The following is a 16,611-nucleotide window of genomic DNA, read 5'->3' as shown; positions in this document are numbered from 1 at the left end:
TTTTTTTTTTTTTAAAGAAAAATATAAGGGAATAGGAAAGGAGTTGCTTGATGTGAGTGAAATGGACGTAAGATTTTATCCACCTCCAGCCCAGCCCGCCGCTGCGCCCGACGCTCCCTGTCTGGGACCTTCTCCCTGCCTGGACCCCTACTATTGCAACAAGGTGAACGCTCTGCTTTTGTTTCCACCGTGTTCTGGCTGCGTGATCCGGGAGCGGGGCGGCGGCGGGGCAGCTTGGCAGACCCGGCCGGTTCCGGTTCCGTGGAGGCCGGTCCCGGGCGCGCGGCTCGAAGTCCGCTGCAGCCCTGCGTGCGCTGGGGTAGCAGATTTTGTGGAGCAGCTCGGGGTCTTGCCATACACCGCGGTTGTGCGGAAAGTGATACGATTTGCTCGGATTCTTTCTTACTACTGCTCGAGACTAAGGATACCTGCCTAGATTTGCCGGGGGGCGTTAAAGAGAGAGAGAGAGAGAGAGAGAGAGAGAGAGAGAGAGAGAGAGAGAGAGAGAGAGAGAGAGAAAGCCAGGGAACACTTTGGGGGTGTGTCTGGGGTCCGGAACAGAGGCAAAGAGAATTGAGCTTATTTCCTAGTTCCTTCTTCTCCCTCCCTCCTTTTCTTGGGTAGCAGGGGCTCGTGGCATCCTTCCCCGCCCAAGATTAGTTGCCAGAGGAGCAGCCTGGAATCGGGGTACAGGAACACGGAGGCGCTCCCGCCCTCCACCCCCATGAAAATTGTTCCACAACTCCTGGTTTTCCACTCCGCTTCTGGCAGTCCCTGGCGCAGGCCAGGGCTCGGAGGGTTAGCGGAATCTTGATTTGGGGAACAGCTCCCGTTTGTTTGTGTGTGTTTGCGGGGGTTGCTCGTGGAAATTACTAAATTGTTGGAAACAGGACTACTGTGGCGCATTCAAGTCCAAAGCACCTGCATTCAGCACCGGACTCAAGTTGGGCTGGACTGTACTCACATAGACTACTGATCCTTTTGCAGAGGCGTTGAGGGCCAAAGGAAGGCTGGGCACTGAGTGGGGGCACTACTGGGGGTGCTTCGGAGATAGATGCTTAGAGAAAGGGCTACTCTCTAGGTTTCTAGAACGCTTTGGGTGGTAGAGCTAGCAGGGATCATCCCTGAGAACAGAGCAAGGCACTGCTGTCCTACCTTGGGCTTGTTGGACGTGTCTGGCAATCCCACCAGATGACAGTTGGCCGGGAGAATTCAGTTGTCTGAAATGCGGGGAGGGCTTTTAAGAGACGCACAGCTGTGTGTTGGTGATAGACTTCCAGATTCTTATAACCCCCACAGGCACTAGCACGTCGATGCCTTGGTGAATTCCAGGGAAACGTCCTTGGGACTCCCATTTGCTTGATAAGAGTCCTCACCAAACAGCTTTTTAAAGTGATACAGAGGTGCTTAGCTGGCTGCATCCTCAGCTCCTGGTCTCCACAGCGCAAACGACTTGCAGTTGCTGATCTGGTTAACTGAGAAACACACACACACACACACACACACACACACACACACACACGCACACAGGCACACGGTTGTGAGTGAACTGCAGACATCACGTCTGTAGAAACTCTTCGATGCTGTGTACAGTGTAAGCCTCACTTCATGGTCCCCATGGTGTTCAGGAAAGTTAGAAAAGAGCAGAGTCTATCTTTGGCAAGGCAGAAAGGCTTTTTACACTGGCAGCCCTTAGCTAAGGGCAAGTTGAAAGGTACTGGGAACTTTGGCAAAGGCAGAGAAGTTTGTGTGATGAAGTTTCATTGTTTACTGTTAATAATTATTTTAGTCTGAAATGTTTTGTCTTTAAATGGAAGTATTGTGTTTACCTTTTATTTTGCTTCTGACAAAAAACACTGCTAATAAAAAATAATAAAGTGGCAGCTCTCTTTTAGTGATTAATGACATATTCCACAGTCATTACTGGAACAAAAAGATCAGAATCATTTTGGCAATGAAACTGGACAAATCTTATTAAATTTATCAGTGATTTTAGGCTTCAAAAAGAAGGTAATGACTGGGATACACATTTCATTCACCATTCTTGCCATAGTAGGGTCAGATTTAATTCAGAAGTTAAATGCTTTGGAAAATCAGGAATTACTTCAATATATTAAATCATTTTCCAATTAAATGCTTTAAATAATTTTAGTGGGTTATGCTGTGAACTGAATGAATTAATTTTGAAAGTCTTTGGTATTTCTTTACCAGCTTATTGAAGTTCTTTTTAAGTCACTCTGTGTATAAGAAGCAAACTGTTCTTTTTAGATGCAAATTAGGTACCCTTTCTATAGACTAGTGGCAAGTCTTCTATTTAACTTACCCAGGGAATAATGGATTTTTAAAAATGCAGAGTCATAAGACATGTTTCTAATAGCAGGAAAAGACTTCATGGAAATGTTTCTCCAGGGACGCCTGCTCCTGCCCATCCTTGTGTAGCAGTCCATCAAATACATTTGTCACTGATCCCTGATTATATTAAATGTACTGAGTATGTTTGAAGGCCCTGCAAAGCCCAGGCAGTTGAGCTTTCTACTCTGTTGAGATTACATTGGTGTATAGTATCTGTCCAGCTGTACCATTTGAGTTGGAATTTAGTAAGATGGCATTCATTTTTTGTAATGAATGAAGTGGATTTGCTGAAATATGGAAGAAACTAGTTTGGAAGAGGTAAAGAAAGAAAATTGTATCTACCTTTATTAAAAAAAAAAAAGTTGAAGCAGACCTCCCAATAGTGACAGGACTGTAAAGTAAACCTCTTCTTCTGAGGTATAAGAAATATGTACTTTATTACAAATAACAGTCACTTTGTCAGATTGTTTTCAAAGGGTGATAAGATCATAAATTACTACTTACCTTTATTTTAAACCTGTCAACAGCTCACTATTTAAAGTTATTATGCTAAATCCCAGAGGAACTAGTATCCTTCTGAGCTTTAGTGCCATGAAACTGTAACTGTAGTTTCTGCAATGACATTTTTTCCATGTCAGAAGAGAACCTAATGGAGAAAATGAATATCCTCTTCCTGCAGTTTTCCTTAACTAAATTGTGATTGTTTTACTCCGTGGACACTTTTCAGTGCTGCTGAGCATAGGTTGCCAAATCACCACTTACATTTGCAGTTAACAAACTCTCTAGCAGGCAGTTTGGGAAACAGTTCAATAAGACCACATAATGTTATGAACACGTCAGATCCACTGTGCATACTGGCCTTCATTTTCATGTAGTCCATTGTGATGCCAATGCAAGTGGCACTGGCTATGGCAAGTGTATTAGTTACACAAATGCCCGGAACCGCTGTCTGGGATGTTGCTAGATACATCGGTCCTTGAACAGCAGTGTAGCTCGGAGAATGCCCAGACATGCAGGATGGAGGGAACACTATTCCCTTTTTGCAACTTGAAAGCATTATTATATCACAGACATTGGAAGATGGGTACCAGAGCCGAGTTACATCTAATTAGACTATTTTAAGTAATGCTGTATCCCTTAATTGAACTGAAAGCTACCAAAAGAGATTGGATTAAATGAGCTCACAATTGTAGTTAGGGAGTAAAATATAGTCCTATTTTTTCTAGTTGAAGATGTCAAATTCTCAGCTTAGATATATTCTTTAAGAGTAATAACAGTTCCTTTCAGTTTCTTAGTGCAATGTCATTTCTAAAGATTATTTGCACTGATTTTTATGCTAAAATAGGATGAAATATGGCACTTTTTCATTTTTACAGTGATGAGATGTGTGCAGTTATTGCTTAATATCTACCCACATGAGGAGTAGTAATACAATTATGTTATGCCATGGCTAATGATAGGCATGCTGACCTTGGCCAGCAGTGGGAGGGGAAATAATGGGCTTCACTGTTCTCAATGGGTACTTTTGTGGAATCATGCTTTGAATCTTTCTTTGGGTGATTTAGAAACAAGGAAGGCCAAAATACATGCCCATGCTTAATACCAGTAATATACAGAGTAAAAGCACAGGGGGTATTTAGAATATTGGGCTTTTCTATTGTGGTGAGAAAAAGACAGTATATTTTCTTTCCTTGTAAATACAGGAAGAAGGACACATTTGTGATGAACTGTGCTTGAAAATATCAGGGCAGAAACTTGACATGATAACTTTTGAGAAAAGATTGATCAAAATCTGTAAAATTTTTGAACTTTTCTATTTAGAGTGTATTATGTACTGTACTTCAAAATGGCAAAACATATATAAAATACAGGATTGCACGCACATTAAGAGTCACTATTCCTATTTTGATTAATCATGTAAGAAAAGATGATGGATGGAGGAGGGGTATGGAGGAAGGGGAAAGTTATAGGCAATTTAGAACATCATACTTGGTTATTTCTCCATCCAAATTCATAACTTGTAGGACTTTGGTAAATTCATATTTGATACTTCATACTTCATTTGTATAATTCCCTTAGGAGTTTTATTAGCTGCCACAAGTATTGAGGTCATTAAATATGTTTTAAATGAATCTATAGGTAAGAAACATCATAAACCAAGAAATCATATGGTTTTGGCTATAAATCAAATATTACACAAAAACTTCAAATATATCTATATTATATCAAAACCTTCAAATGTGAATAATTCAGTGTCACAAATTCTGTTTATAAATGTCTACAGAAAATGTATAGTTATGAGGTTTAAAAAGCTCTGATGTTATTTTTAATATAGCATATGCGATTTAGTATTCTAAAAATTTTCTATATATTTTAGACATTATTGAGTAATAATTTTAAGGAAAATTTTGATTATATATATAATAAAGTAATATTTAAATAATGAAGGCATAATTTTTTATGGTGTGTTTGCAAAGGAATTAAGAACAGGAAAATATGGAAATTCCCAAGTTTAATGGTGACTTTGAGAGTAACAAACTGATTTTTGGCACTGATTTTGATGTATGGGCTATGTCTCATGGTAATACTAGTGTGTGAGTGTGTGTGTGTGTGTGTGTGTGTGTGTGTGTGTGTGTGTGTACGCATCTGCACATAGGGGTATGTGTGATAGATTCAGTTCAAGGAAGAAAAACCTAGGAAGCTAGGGTAGGGACAGCTTTCTAGCTGTGAAGGATGATTTATTTCAATGCTTCCTAATCCTTTGCTAGGACACTAGAAAGTTGAAAAGATATTGGGTATACTTTCAAATAATGGTTACTGGTGTTTCCCTGAGTGAAGCCTGCTTTTGGCAGGTCTCCCTAGTTGCCTGATGTTCTCACCTTCTGCCTCCACAGCCCCTCCCCATCTTCTTCTACTGGAGGGAAAACCTTCACATTGCTGTCCTCTTCTTCAGTCTTGGTGTGAGCCCAGGAGGCTGCAGTTTCCAATAAGAGCTCTTCTCCTGTTCAGCCCTGTGATGCACCACTGCAGCTGTCTGGGCTGCCTTGCCCTGTTTCCTGTTTGCTGTCATCATCATCACCATCTTGTCAACATAGCCCTTCTTCCTCTACTATCCTACCTCTATTTTCTGGTTAATTGAAATACATCAACCCAGAGATTCATGTCCATGTTTTGAAAGCCTAGATTATACTGCTTTTCTTTCCCTTGTCCCATCTGAATGAATGGAAATGAGTCAAACAATAATAGGACTAAGAAGAGCTGGATACAGTGCTGAAAGAAAAAAATAGCCACAGCTGATATTTCTAAGCTATCCTAGTCCGCTTTCCACTGCATTGCCTCAATTTTATGCAATGTAATTAGAGTTTATGGATGAATACCATGAAGTAAGCCTTAGTAGGAAAACTTTGGACCCCAAAACAATGGGTCTCTGGTCTTTAATTAGGTGGATTATACATATCGAGAACTAGTGGACTAGAATACTTATATGGTCTCATCAGAAACATGCATAGATAATTGAAATAGGAAGAATTAGCCATACAGAATGTATTGAATTTGGCAAATTTAGATCAGTTATCAACTTACATTTTAGTAATTTGAATGTGAATTTTTAAATTTCCCAGAAATCATAAGGTATGAAGTTTATTTCATGTCTAAATAAAAGTGAAATATAGTTATCATTAATTGATTAAATATTATTAGCAGTTACAGTGTGAAAATATCATCTGTGTTTAGAATAAAGTTCATACTGCTTTCATCCAAATGCTCCAATTTAAAATTTATACCTTTAGGAGAAGATTATAATACACTATAGTAAATTAGTACAGTGATTCTGATGATCCTAATTGTAGTTCTTACTTGCAAAAAGCTTCCATCTGAAGTATCAAAATGCATAAATGTTCTTTATTTATTTAAACTAACTGTTGACATGAGGTATGAATTTTACCAACTTTAAGGATACCATTTTTCTTTGATTTATTTTCACTTCAAAAAAACTTTTTTATGTATTTGGTAGAGGGTCTCACTATATAGCTCCAACTTGTAGTGATCCTCCTATTTTCAGCCTACACACTCTGGGATTACAGGCATGCACTACCATGCTCAGACTCAGTACTGACTCAGCCCACTTGGCGGCAGGGCTGGCATAGTTTTTGGTGCCGGGGATCCAACCCTGGTCCCTGTGCTTGCCTAAGCAGGTGCTTAGTCTGCTGAGCTATCTCACCAGCCCCAAAGTTATTAATATATTTTCCATTGGTCTTGTTCTTTGATTGTATACATTTCAGAAGCACTCCCCACTGATTCCTTTGTTGATGGTGATTTGTATCCAATGGAATGTCTACTAGGAATCCAGAGTGCCAAAATGATAGAGCTTACATCTGTTCTAATGAATGTGAGAATTATTGTCTTATGGCCTCTATGCCAAGTTCTATCCCAAAGAACAATTTCTCATTAAAAACAGTTGGGTTACAAACTGCTTAGAAATGTTTATAATGGAAGTGCCAGCAGACTGTTAATTATCATGGTTCTTCCATAGTACTTTGAGACATGGAATTCACATTAATCTGAATGAGCTTTTCCTAATGTATAGCATGTTTCTGACTATATATAGGATTCATGCTGAAAATGAGAGTGTCCTACCGCTCTGTGCCTGGATGATGCTGGTGCAGCAGGACATGCTAGAGAGAGGATCATATGGGAAATAAACCTCTTGTTTTTCATGGCAGGAGTTAGCAGTAGTTGCCCAAACCTCTTTAGTTTGATTGATAGCAAATGCCTTTACTTGATGAAAAAGTTTGAGGTTAATTTTTAAAACTAGCTTCAGATTTCATTTTACTTATGGAAAACTCCTCATTCATATGAACTTACACTACCAGAGGCCATGAAACCAGTAGCGCTACTTATACTTTCTCTTTGTCAATTTTTCACATAGGAATTTTTAAAATAGTTCTGCTTTGACCAAGTGTTTATTGTTTTTTTATTTATTATTAGGATGTGTCTTTTGGTGAGACTTTTGAAAGGATGCCTCATTCAGTAGAGGTCATAGTTAGTTGATAAGAAGCTTTGCAGTGGCTAAGAGGATATTTTGAGTTAACATACAGATTTACAAGTTCTTTGTATCTTATGCATACCAGTAATGACATCAACTTCTACATGAAATGCCTTTTGAAGTCTTACATGCTACTATCAGAATTGCATAACTGGAGAAATTGTGTGTGTGTGTGTGTGTGTGTGTGTGTGTGTGTGTGTGTGTTGATGCATGCATGCATGCTTACGCATGTGTGAAAATATATGTACATATGTGTATAGGTATATGAAGGTCTCATGTTCATGGTCTGTGTCTGGCCATGAATACTTGACAGGTCATACTCAGTAATAGGCTCCATCACTGTGTGTAACAGCAGTAACAGAAAATTATCATGACTGCTAAGAATACTCAGGGGCCTTCCTTTTTAGGATATTTAGCCATGTTTCACATGAATAGATGCATCTTGCATGCCAGGGCTGTAATTGAACTTGTCATAACCTAATAAGAATAAAGAACTAAGTCTTATGGATGAAAATCCTAAGCCTTTTTCAAGAAAATTTTTTTTTTCTGTTGAAGATTTGAGATAAAATCTGAGTTCCCTTAAATCTATGTTGATTTACTCTCTGGGTAGCATAAGCCTACCAAAGAGAAAATATAATTCCCTGAGGTTTTGTTCCCTGTTCTCTTGAGAAACCCAACTTTGCTCTGTGTCTGGTAAAAGTTCTGATGCTAAAACTTTTAATCCATCTGTGTCATAATTGTCCATGTATACAGGAGACAAAATAATATACATTTGTATCAGTGAAGCCTTATGAAAATTAAGGAGTCAACTAGATTATTTTGCAAGCCTATAATAAAATAAGTTCAAAAATTCAAAGAATGGTAGGCGTTAGCAGAATACTGTACCTCGGCCTATTTCTGTTACCCTTGTAGAATAAAAGTATTCTCAAAAGTTGCAACTACTGATTTTTTACAGGAAGGGAGTAAAACAGATAACATTTCTACAGGGTCAAAGGAGCATGTAGGGAAAGTGGAGCATATGTATGTACATTCTATAATCCACCTTCCTTAGATATTGATAAGCCCAGCCCCCACCCCAAGCCTTTTTCTTTTCCCATGTTCACAGTCTGCACATCTAAAGGGGAGAGATGATAATGAAGGAGATGATGTTTATGGGGTGGTTGCCTATTTTACACTGAAAGAAGATAAAAGTTGAGAAAAACTGCAGAAGATGAAAGTGTGCTCTTTGAGTCCCTCACTTCAGGGAAGCAAGACTCTTCCCTGTACCTTTCTGGGGTACATGGATTAGAGATTCACAGTGTAGTGTGCGTGATTAACAGATGCACCAACTGGCTCTAAAGAAAGCCCAATTACCTTGAAAGAGTATTGTGCATTGCCTGATTTCCTTGTCTTTCACTCAATGTAATGGTTAATTTAAAATGATGGCTAAAATTTTATATGCATTGGTGTCTTCCTATGACTGGAAAAGCTACTTTGTTGCTTTGCAGTAAATACCCTCCACCTAAAATTCCATTCACAATTATATAAAGAGAAATGCTACTAATAAAGCGGCAGGATAACCTTTCAACAAAAAGTATATTTTATCATCTGGCAGATGCAGTCATGAACATTAATCACAGAAACCTGCAGATAGTAGAAACTTAATATCAAAGCTAATGATTTATTTTATGTTAATGACTTTCTGCTAGGGCATAAAAGATTGTTCATAATGGACTCTCAGAGCTATGTTCAGTTACTAAGGCTAATGGGATAATCTTTCCTCTCCCAAAATTAAGCTTTTGAAATAAATTATGCTGTTATTTTCCAAGGTAATTCTCAAAAATTTACTGCATAAGTAATCTTTTAAGAACTACTTAAAGAAATAAAAAGGAAGAAAAACTTCAAAGTAGATTTTCTAGTTCATGAACAGTTTTACTTAATTAGGAAGAGAAAGTTTGCATGCATGCTGTATCACTGAACTGCTAATTCTACATAATTTGAAAGTCATAGTACAGTGACACACTCTGCCTTTTGAGATTCAGCTCTTAGAAATATGTCCCACAGTGGAACATGTTTTCATCTATCACCAGCCAATAACAAGCTGAATGGTAGTAAAACACTGGAGTTTTCACTGAGTTTTTAAAATCATGTTTACAATTAGTTACAACCAACATTATATTTCAATAAGAGATAATTTGCCTACTAAAGTTCACATAATGTGCTAATCATGTCTAGTGGTTAATAAAGGCCTCCTCCCTCACTCCCCTGCTGGCCATAAAAGGCTGTTATCATCATGGCAGCAGTTCAGGTACAGCTGCTGCTGTGTGTTAATAATGCATCATTGTCCCCTAATCAACACAGCAAAGGTCAGCACCCCTAAGCACCTGAACTATCTATTCTCTTTCCCAAATATTTATTAATACCTTCCCAGCATATCTATTCATGTTCCTTAGCCTTAGTCAGTTAATTCCACTCCAAGCTACTTGTGTGATAAAGGTTTTGTAACCTAAGCTAGGTCATAGAAGAGATTAATATATATTCATACTAAGCTTTTCTCATAAACATGTTTCCATCTCCACAGTTATTCACTGAGTTAGTTGTATTATTATAGCCTGATCCCCTTTATAATTAAGGAAGTGTGTACCAAAGTGAGATTATTTTTCAATTTTGCATGTTATTTAAGGAGATGTTTAGTAGCCGAACAACTTTTAAGTACCCAGAATCATTTCAAGTACACAGAGGGAACTGAGAAATGGGAAGGGATATTTAAAATGTAAAAAGAAATTATTCAGCCTTAGTTTATAGATGTGATACAATAGTAAAATATTATTTTCTTAATTGTTCTTTTGGCATAGGAAAGCAATAATAATAAAAGCTTTTTAAGCCATATTTTCTGCACACAAAGAACATATTCATGTGGGATTTCCATTTTGCTTAAAACTCATGCAAATCAATAAGCCAGTACTTATCTGCATTAAAACTAGGTAGACAGCAATTTATGCCATAGTGATAGTGTAGTTGTCTTCATATCCTCAGTTACTGTTTATCTAAGATAATCCATTCTTTTGCATCCTTAGTGAGAAGCCAAAATATTATATGAACAAGATCTCATTTTTTCATCTTGTATTATTGCCTTCTGTTTTCTGTTACTCATTCTGATAACCCTGTGTGTATGATGTGTGTGTGTGTGTGTGTGTGTGTGTGTGTGTGTGTGTGGTTTCCTTTATGATTTGGAACCTTAAATATTTTACAAGGAGAAAAAAATAAAACTCAACTATGTTCCCATCAAGAGAAATGCAAAAGGCAAACTAGTGGGAGGAGCTTCTATGTGTGCAGCACATAATGTACAATGGTACATTTGTCATGCTTTAAATATATAATGCCTACAATAAAATATGTACAGGCACAGTTGTGATCTATGAAGTTCCTGGCTCCAGTGCCATTGTTTGTAGTCTCTACGGTTGTCATACATTGTTCTTTGCACATCATACCCGTACAGCAGAATTTGACACAATTTCTAGCTTTCAGCCCTGCACCATTTTCATTGCACAATGTACATGAGTTTGACAGGGTATGTTGAGGACAACTCTGGCAAGCAATTGATATTTTGAAGTGGCAAGCGTTTCAGCAGCTGCCTGCTTGTGAAAAAGGAATGATAAGATATACTGTATTGTTAGTTTCAGGGAAAGCATTAAGGTTTAAGCTCTGTAAAAATGTACACATTATTCGTCAGTGGTGAAGCAAGTCTTTTATGTTTTTTTAGAGCTTAGCTCTCTAGCTGATGTGAACTACAATGACATTGGTCAGTAAATGAATAGGAATACTTTGAATTTGAACTGCTGCCAATTTTGCACCAACAAAGGAACTGACAAAAAAAAGATTTTTATGTGAAATGCAAAGCACACGCAATGTTTGGGGGTGGGGAAAGGTAAGGAAAAAGAAAAGAGAGAAAAACCCACGTGAGAGAATATTTTTAACATATATTTGCAAGGGTACAAATAGTTAAGGCACAACTATTTTTCATGGCTCATCAACTACAACTAAGCTGTTTTATCTAATGTGTTTTAAAAACCTGTTGTATACACACAGGCTTTCAGAATATGTTCTTATGGAATTGAGAATGTTTTTCTAAATATCGCACTATGCCCTGAAGGGATGTTGGCAGAAAATCAGAGTCACCCACTGCTGGAGTCCCCAACTCTCTCCCTCTCTGGTAGTGGGAAATTGTAGTTTAATCAGTTATGGCACTTTCAGTGTGTAACGTTCATTAGCAAGGCAATTTGTCATGACTGTTAATGGTCAGGATGCATCTGCTCTCTCAGTTACAGAGCATGATAAGTAAAAAGACAAATACTTCCATATCTGATAGCATTAACTTGTTTCAATTTTGTAATCCAAGGTTAGTTGCTGAAAACAGACACAGCAGCAGATTAGCAAGCATCCTGTATTCAATTTTATTGGACCCTGTTTTATGGATTTATGGCTTTAAAGCACACTAATACACTATTAGGAAGGGCACAGTCTTTGATTAGATGTTCAACAGAAACTAAGTTGTGAAGAGAGTACCTTCTGAGTTCATCTGGAAAGAATTTATGAACACAATATTTCCTATAGAGCTCCATAAATTGAAAAGTTTGATACACGCAGTATTTCTTACATGCTACATATTCTTCTCATGGTTAAAGAGTTACTTTCTCATTGGTTGCTAAACTGGTCACTTTTCATATGAGTTTAAACTCTCAATCTATAATTTAAAAGTTTTTAAATTGGAGTGAAAAAACTTCAGACTGATTTAGAAATGACACATTTCTTTGTCAAACTTATTTATGAAATTATTGTTCTAAAGTGGAAGGAACAATTTAAAAAGATTCCCCCTGCTGAAAAGGTTAAAATGTTTTGCAAATCTTGTTTTCTAGGTATGATGTCTCATAGCTTGCCAGACAAAAATCTTTTTGATACATTCTCATTTTTAAAGAAAGAACCCAAAATTCAGAGTATAGTGATTTCTTAGAACCTGAACAAAATCTTAGTTAAAAAAAATCTTGCTAGTAAGAAAAGCTGTTACTGTTTAAGTTCCTGCAGAGCAGTTAGTTGGTACGCTTCACTGAATGTTGTCAAAAAGGCTTTCCTCATGATTGACAACCCAGCAGGAATGTGAATGGAGATTTTAATTGCATATCATGTGTGCATATCAGAGTGAGTAAATTCATGGCTCTGCTTAGCTCCGTATCTCTGCAGGTCAGCCATGCCAAAAATGCTCTTTTATGTGCAGCTTTTCCAAAAAGAGAAAGGTGTATGTGTACTGGAGCCATCGGTTACTCATTTCTGAAGTGAAACACTTGTGTTCCCTTAGCCTCAGAGTTTGAAAGTGGAACAAAATTCTATTTAGAGATTTCTTTCTTTTACTCTCTAAACTTATAGTATACTTGGATGATAGAATTTTTTTTTAGTTACATGTTGAGAAAAATCTGCCAGAACATATTTTTCTTATGGCACTTGCTATCCCAAGTGTTTGTCTTTCTCACCCCTCCCCAAAGAGTACTTTGAAAAGAAAAGAAAAAAAAAAAAAAAAAAAAAAAAGCCAGTGGAAAAATGTACTGAGGTCAATTTTTTCCTGTAACTTGTAATCTGTATTAAAGACATGGAAGTGGGCATGGAAAAGAAAAGCATTTCTGAGAGGGAGAAAGTCCATATTTTATATGCATTTTTTGTAAAAATAGTAAGAATACAGTGTTTATTATCAATGACATTGATACATGAATGTTAATTCCTAGAAAAATGACCCCTTGGCTGATGAAAATTCAAAAGTGTCTTCATGCTTATCATTTCCCTGCCAGGCTGCAGTAGTGGTTGGTCATATTCCTTTGATGTTACTGACAGGTATAAAGCTCAGTACACATGGTCTTTTAAAGTGGAGTAAAACTTTCTTTGTAAGGTAACATTGGCTGCAATAGCACTAGACCGATCAAGAAGTTATTCATATAAAAGAAAACTCATAACAATTGCTCTTTATAACTTTTCATTTGATGTGATACAAAAGTTTAGCACTTGGGTTGTAAATGTAGCACATAGTTGCTTTTTATGCCTTTTTGAATAGGTGAAGGAAAGATTAGTGCTAGGATGATTTTAAATATAGCCATAATAATAGGTAGGATAGTGGTGAAAAAATGGTGACTTTATAGCCTTAGGACAGTCCAGGGGGACTTAACTTTGTCATGTACTCTAATATGTTACCTCAACACATTTTAAAACATTTTAAAACTGATTGCAAGGTGATGATTCAGCCTTTTTTCTGTAACTTTCTTAGTTGAGGTTTATTTTTTTGTTTTTGGTGCCAAGGGCAGGGCCTCCAGCTTGCTAGGCAAGCATTCTACTGATGAGCTGAACCCCCAGTCACAATAAGGTACACAGTACAGGACAATTACTGTCCAAAGTTACCAATGTACCTTTAAAATGTTAAAGAAGAGAAATTGATTTTATCTTTAAAATTCAGCTTTTTGTATGATTCAGCTTTTTTTCTAATGTTAGGGAAGACTATTTTGTACATTCTACTGAGAACTCAGGCAAAGAAAAATATATTTACAAAATGAAAGGAAGTGCTCAGTTGAATGCATTTCACTCTTAAAGATGATGTTCTGGTAATGAACTTTATCAAGCAGAGAACATTTTCAGTAAAAGTATCAAAGTAGTTCCTATTTTGGGTAACTCACTTAGGGCTGTGTCATTGTTTCCATTGTAACTTTTTATTTTCATGTAGCTTCAATGCAGCTCCCATACAAATATTTGTATCGTACAAGGATAAAATTTATATATGTTAGCCCAAGTAGACTTTTTAAAATTTAGGATGCACTTGTTGATAGGATTTAGGCTCTATTTATAAGGCATACTTAATTCATTTTTAGAAATGAAAAGCATTTACTGAACACCAACTGCAGGCGAAAGCTGAGTTTGAAGGGGGCAGGGATAGACAAGGAAATGAGTAAGATCTCACTTAGCCTCCCTTTAGTAATCAAGAGCAGAGTAAAAATAACCATAGTGCAGCTGCAGCAGAATTGATGTGAAATAAAAATCTGTAGTCAATCTGCTGAGGATAGAGAGGGAGAAGTAATGAATGGGAATGGGATACCGCTTGCTTCCTGAAAGAGATAGTGCTTCCAGTGCCTTCAAAATTGGGCATCCAGATGGGTTGTAGTCCACACCTGTAATCCTGGTACTGCAGAGGCTGAGGCAGGTAAATTGTCATGAGTTGAAGGCCATCCTGGGCTGCATAGCAAGACCCTATCTCAAAAACAAAATAAAACAAAGTAAAAATTGGCAATCAAGGAAAGGAAAAATTACTTTTAATTTCATAAACCACTTGTTGAACCTCCCATTTCTTTTCAGAATGACATGAGGAAACTTAAAATGAGAAGAACAGGAGCTTGGAATGTGGCTCAGTGCTAGAATCCATACTTAGTATGCGGAGGCCCTGGGTGGCATCCACAGCAAAGACCAAACCCAGTCAAATAAAGAAAAGAAAAAAGGAAGAAAGGCCACCAACCCCAAAACAAAAAATAAACAAACATCATCATCATCATCATCATCATCAGCAGCAGCAGCAGCAGCAACAGCATAATAGAGCTCTTTATGTTAATGTAGAGTTTTATAGCCAGGAAACAGAGATGAAGGCATACTTTTTGTCCTATGTATTAATTAAACTATAATCAAACATTTAAATTTGGCTCTTACTCCCTCTTAACAGGAGTGAAAATGGTGATGAAATGGATGACAGAATTCTGAGTCTCTGATAGCCTTATCAGCACTAATTATTCATGAATAAAAAGTTTTCCAATAGCAAAAGGCTGGGGAAATGTGTGACTTCAGGTTCTGTTAGAATGTGGTGGGAAGAAACTTCCTGAGCTGAAAGTGAAGCCTCTGGTGTGGATTGGGACCTAGTGTAGGAGAAGGAGCCCTGGTACAAGTGGCACAACCAGGAACAGCTAGGAACACAGCCTGGCAAAAAGATCAGGCCTCTGTTGGAGGGAAATCCTGCTGCTTGATTGCACGGTGGACTGGGACGAATTGGGGTAGAATCCACATTGCTTACTGATGGTGGATTAATGCCTGTCCATATTAGGAACATACCAAAGCAGACCTCTCTGGAGAGATCACATGTTAAGATGCATAAATAATGACCTATTTTGATGACCTTTGTTATTATAAAATGAATGCCTTTTAGAAGCTTTGTACTTTCCCCAAAAGACTAAGTTATGTTAAAATCATAAATTTTTAGAAAACTTGTTTTGTTGTTTACATAGGTACTTTTTATTGTGAAGTCTAGCTGTTAGCATCAATATTAGTGTTTTATGTATAGTCTTTGCAGTACTGCTTCTGACATTATATATAAACTTTCATAATGTTTAATTTTTTAATCTTTTATTTATTTATTTGGTATAGAGTCTTGCTACTAAGCTCAGACTCATAGTGATCCTCCTGTCTCTCAGCCTCTCCAGAACCTTTTTAATTGTGGTATAAAATTCACTGAAGATGTTAGCAACTTTTATTGTAATTTCTTGCTCAATGATAAATTCACATACTATTAGGAAATCTAGTAACTATATTAAATTTCCAAATATATTCAGAAATTCTTATCAACACTTTTATTGTCTCACAATCTTCCTTACTACTTGCAGTTTTTATACTTTTTCCCACTGACGTGCCTTAATGCATGGTAGAGGATTTATATCTTTAAGGGCTGGAGAGAACCAGAAATGTCTCTGTTATCTACACAGGACCTAGGAAACTACCCTTTCTTCTTTAAGAAATATGTAGGTTTGGGACTGGGGCAGTGGCCCAGTGGTCCAGAGTGCTTGCTGGCAAGGCTTAGACCCTGTGTTCCATATCCAGCACCACAAAAAAGAAATGTGTTATATTCTGTAACATACCCATTTGTTCTAATGTGAATATTACACTTATAATTGTCAGCTCTTTGTTATTGGAAGGTGCTCCATTCTATTCTGCTGTTTTAGTGGCTTAGCATATTGTTTTGCTCTTAGGGATATGGGTTTGAGAAACATAAGATAATGTAATGGTCTTTTGTCCTTATTATTAAAAAGCGCATCAGAGGCCTTGAGGGGGTTTCCTTTATGAGGTCATCTCCCACAGAGAATGGAATATTTTGCTAAAACAAACTCTTTCCCTGATTTTTCTCTACTTTGATAGTAAACCTTAACAAAATATACTTGATTTTAGTCTGA

At 37.3% G+C, this 16,611-nt stretch overlaps 1 protein-coding gene across 1 annotated transcript in view; it reads left to right on the top strand.

Annotated features, from left to right (window-relative positions):
- The first annotated feature begins 6 nt into the window (after window positions 1-6).
- Window positions 7-16,611, top strand: part of Tox (thymocyte selection associated high mobility group box) — a 356,660-nt gene continuing 340,055 nt past the window's right edge. The window contains exon 1 of the mRNA XM_004642364.1: window positions 7-163. Coding sequence (XP_004642421.1) covers window positions 62-163 — 102 coding nt within the window. The 5' untranslated portion in view covers window positions 7-61. The remainder of the gene's footprint in view (window positions 164-16,611) is intronic.

This window comes from Octodon degus, unplaced genomic scaffold (genome assembly GCF_000260255.1).
Source record: "Octodon degus isolate 3935 unplaced genomic scaffold, OctDeg1.0 scaffold00152, whole genome shotgun sequence".
Lineage (NCBI taxonomy): Eukaryota > Metazoa > Chordata > Mammalia > Rodentia > Octodontidae > Octodon > Octodon degus.
Note: the sequence above shows the minus strand (reverse complement) of the source record. Positions and strands in the feature narration are given on the sequence as shown.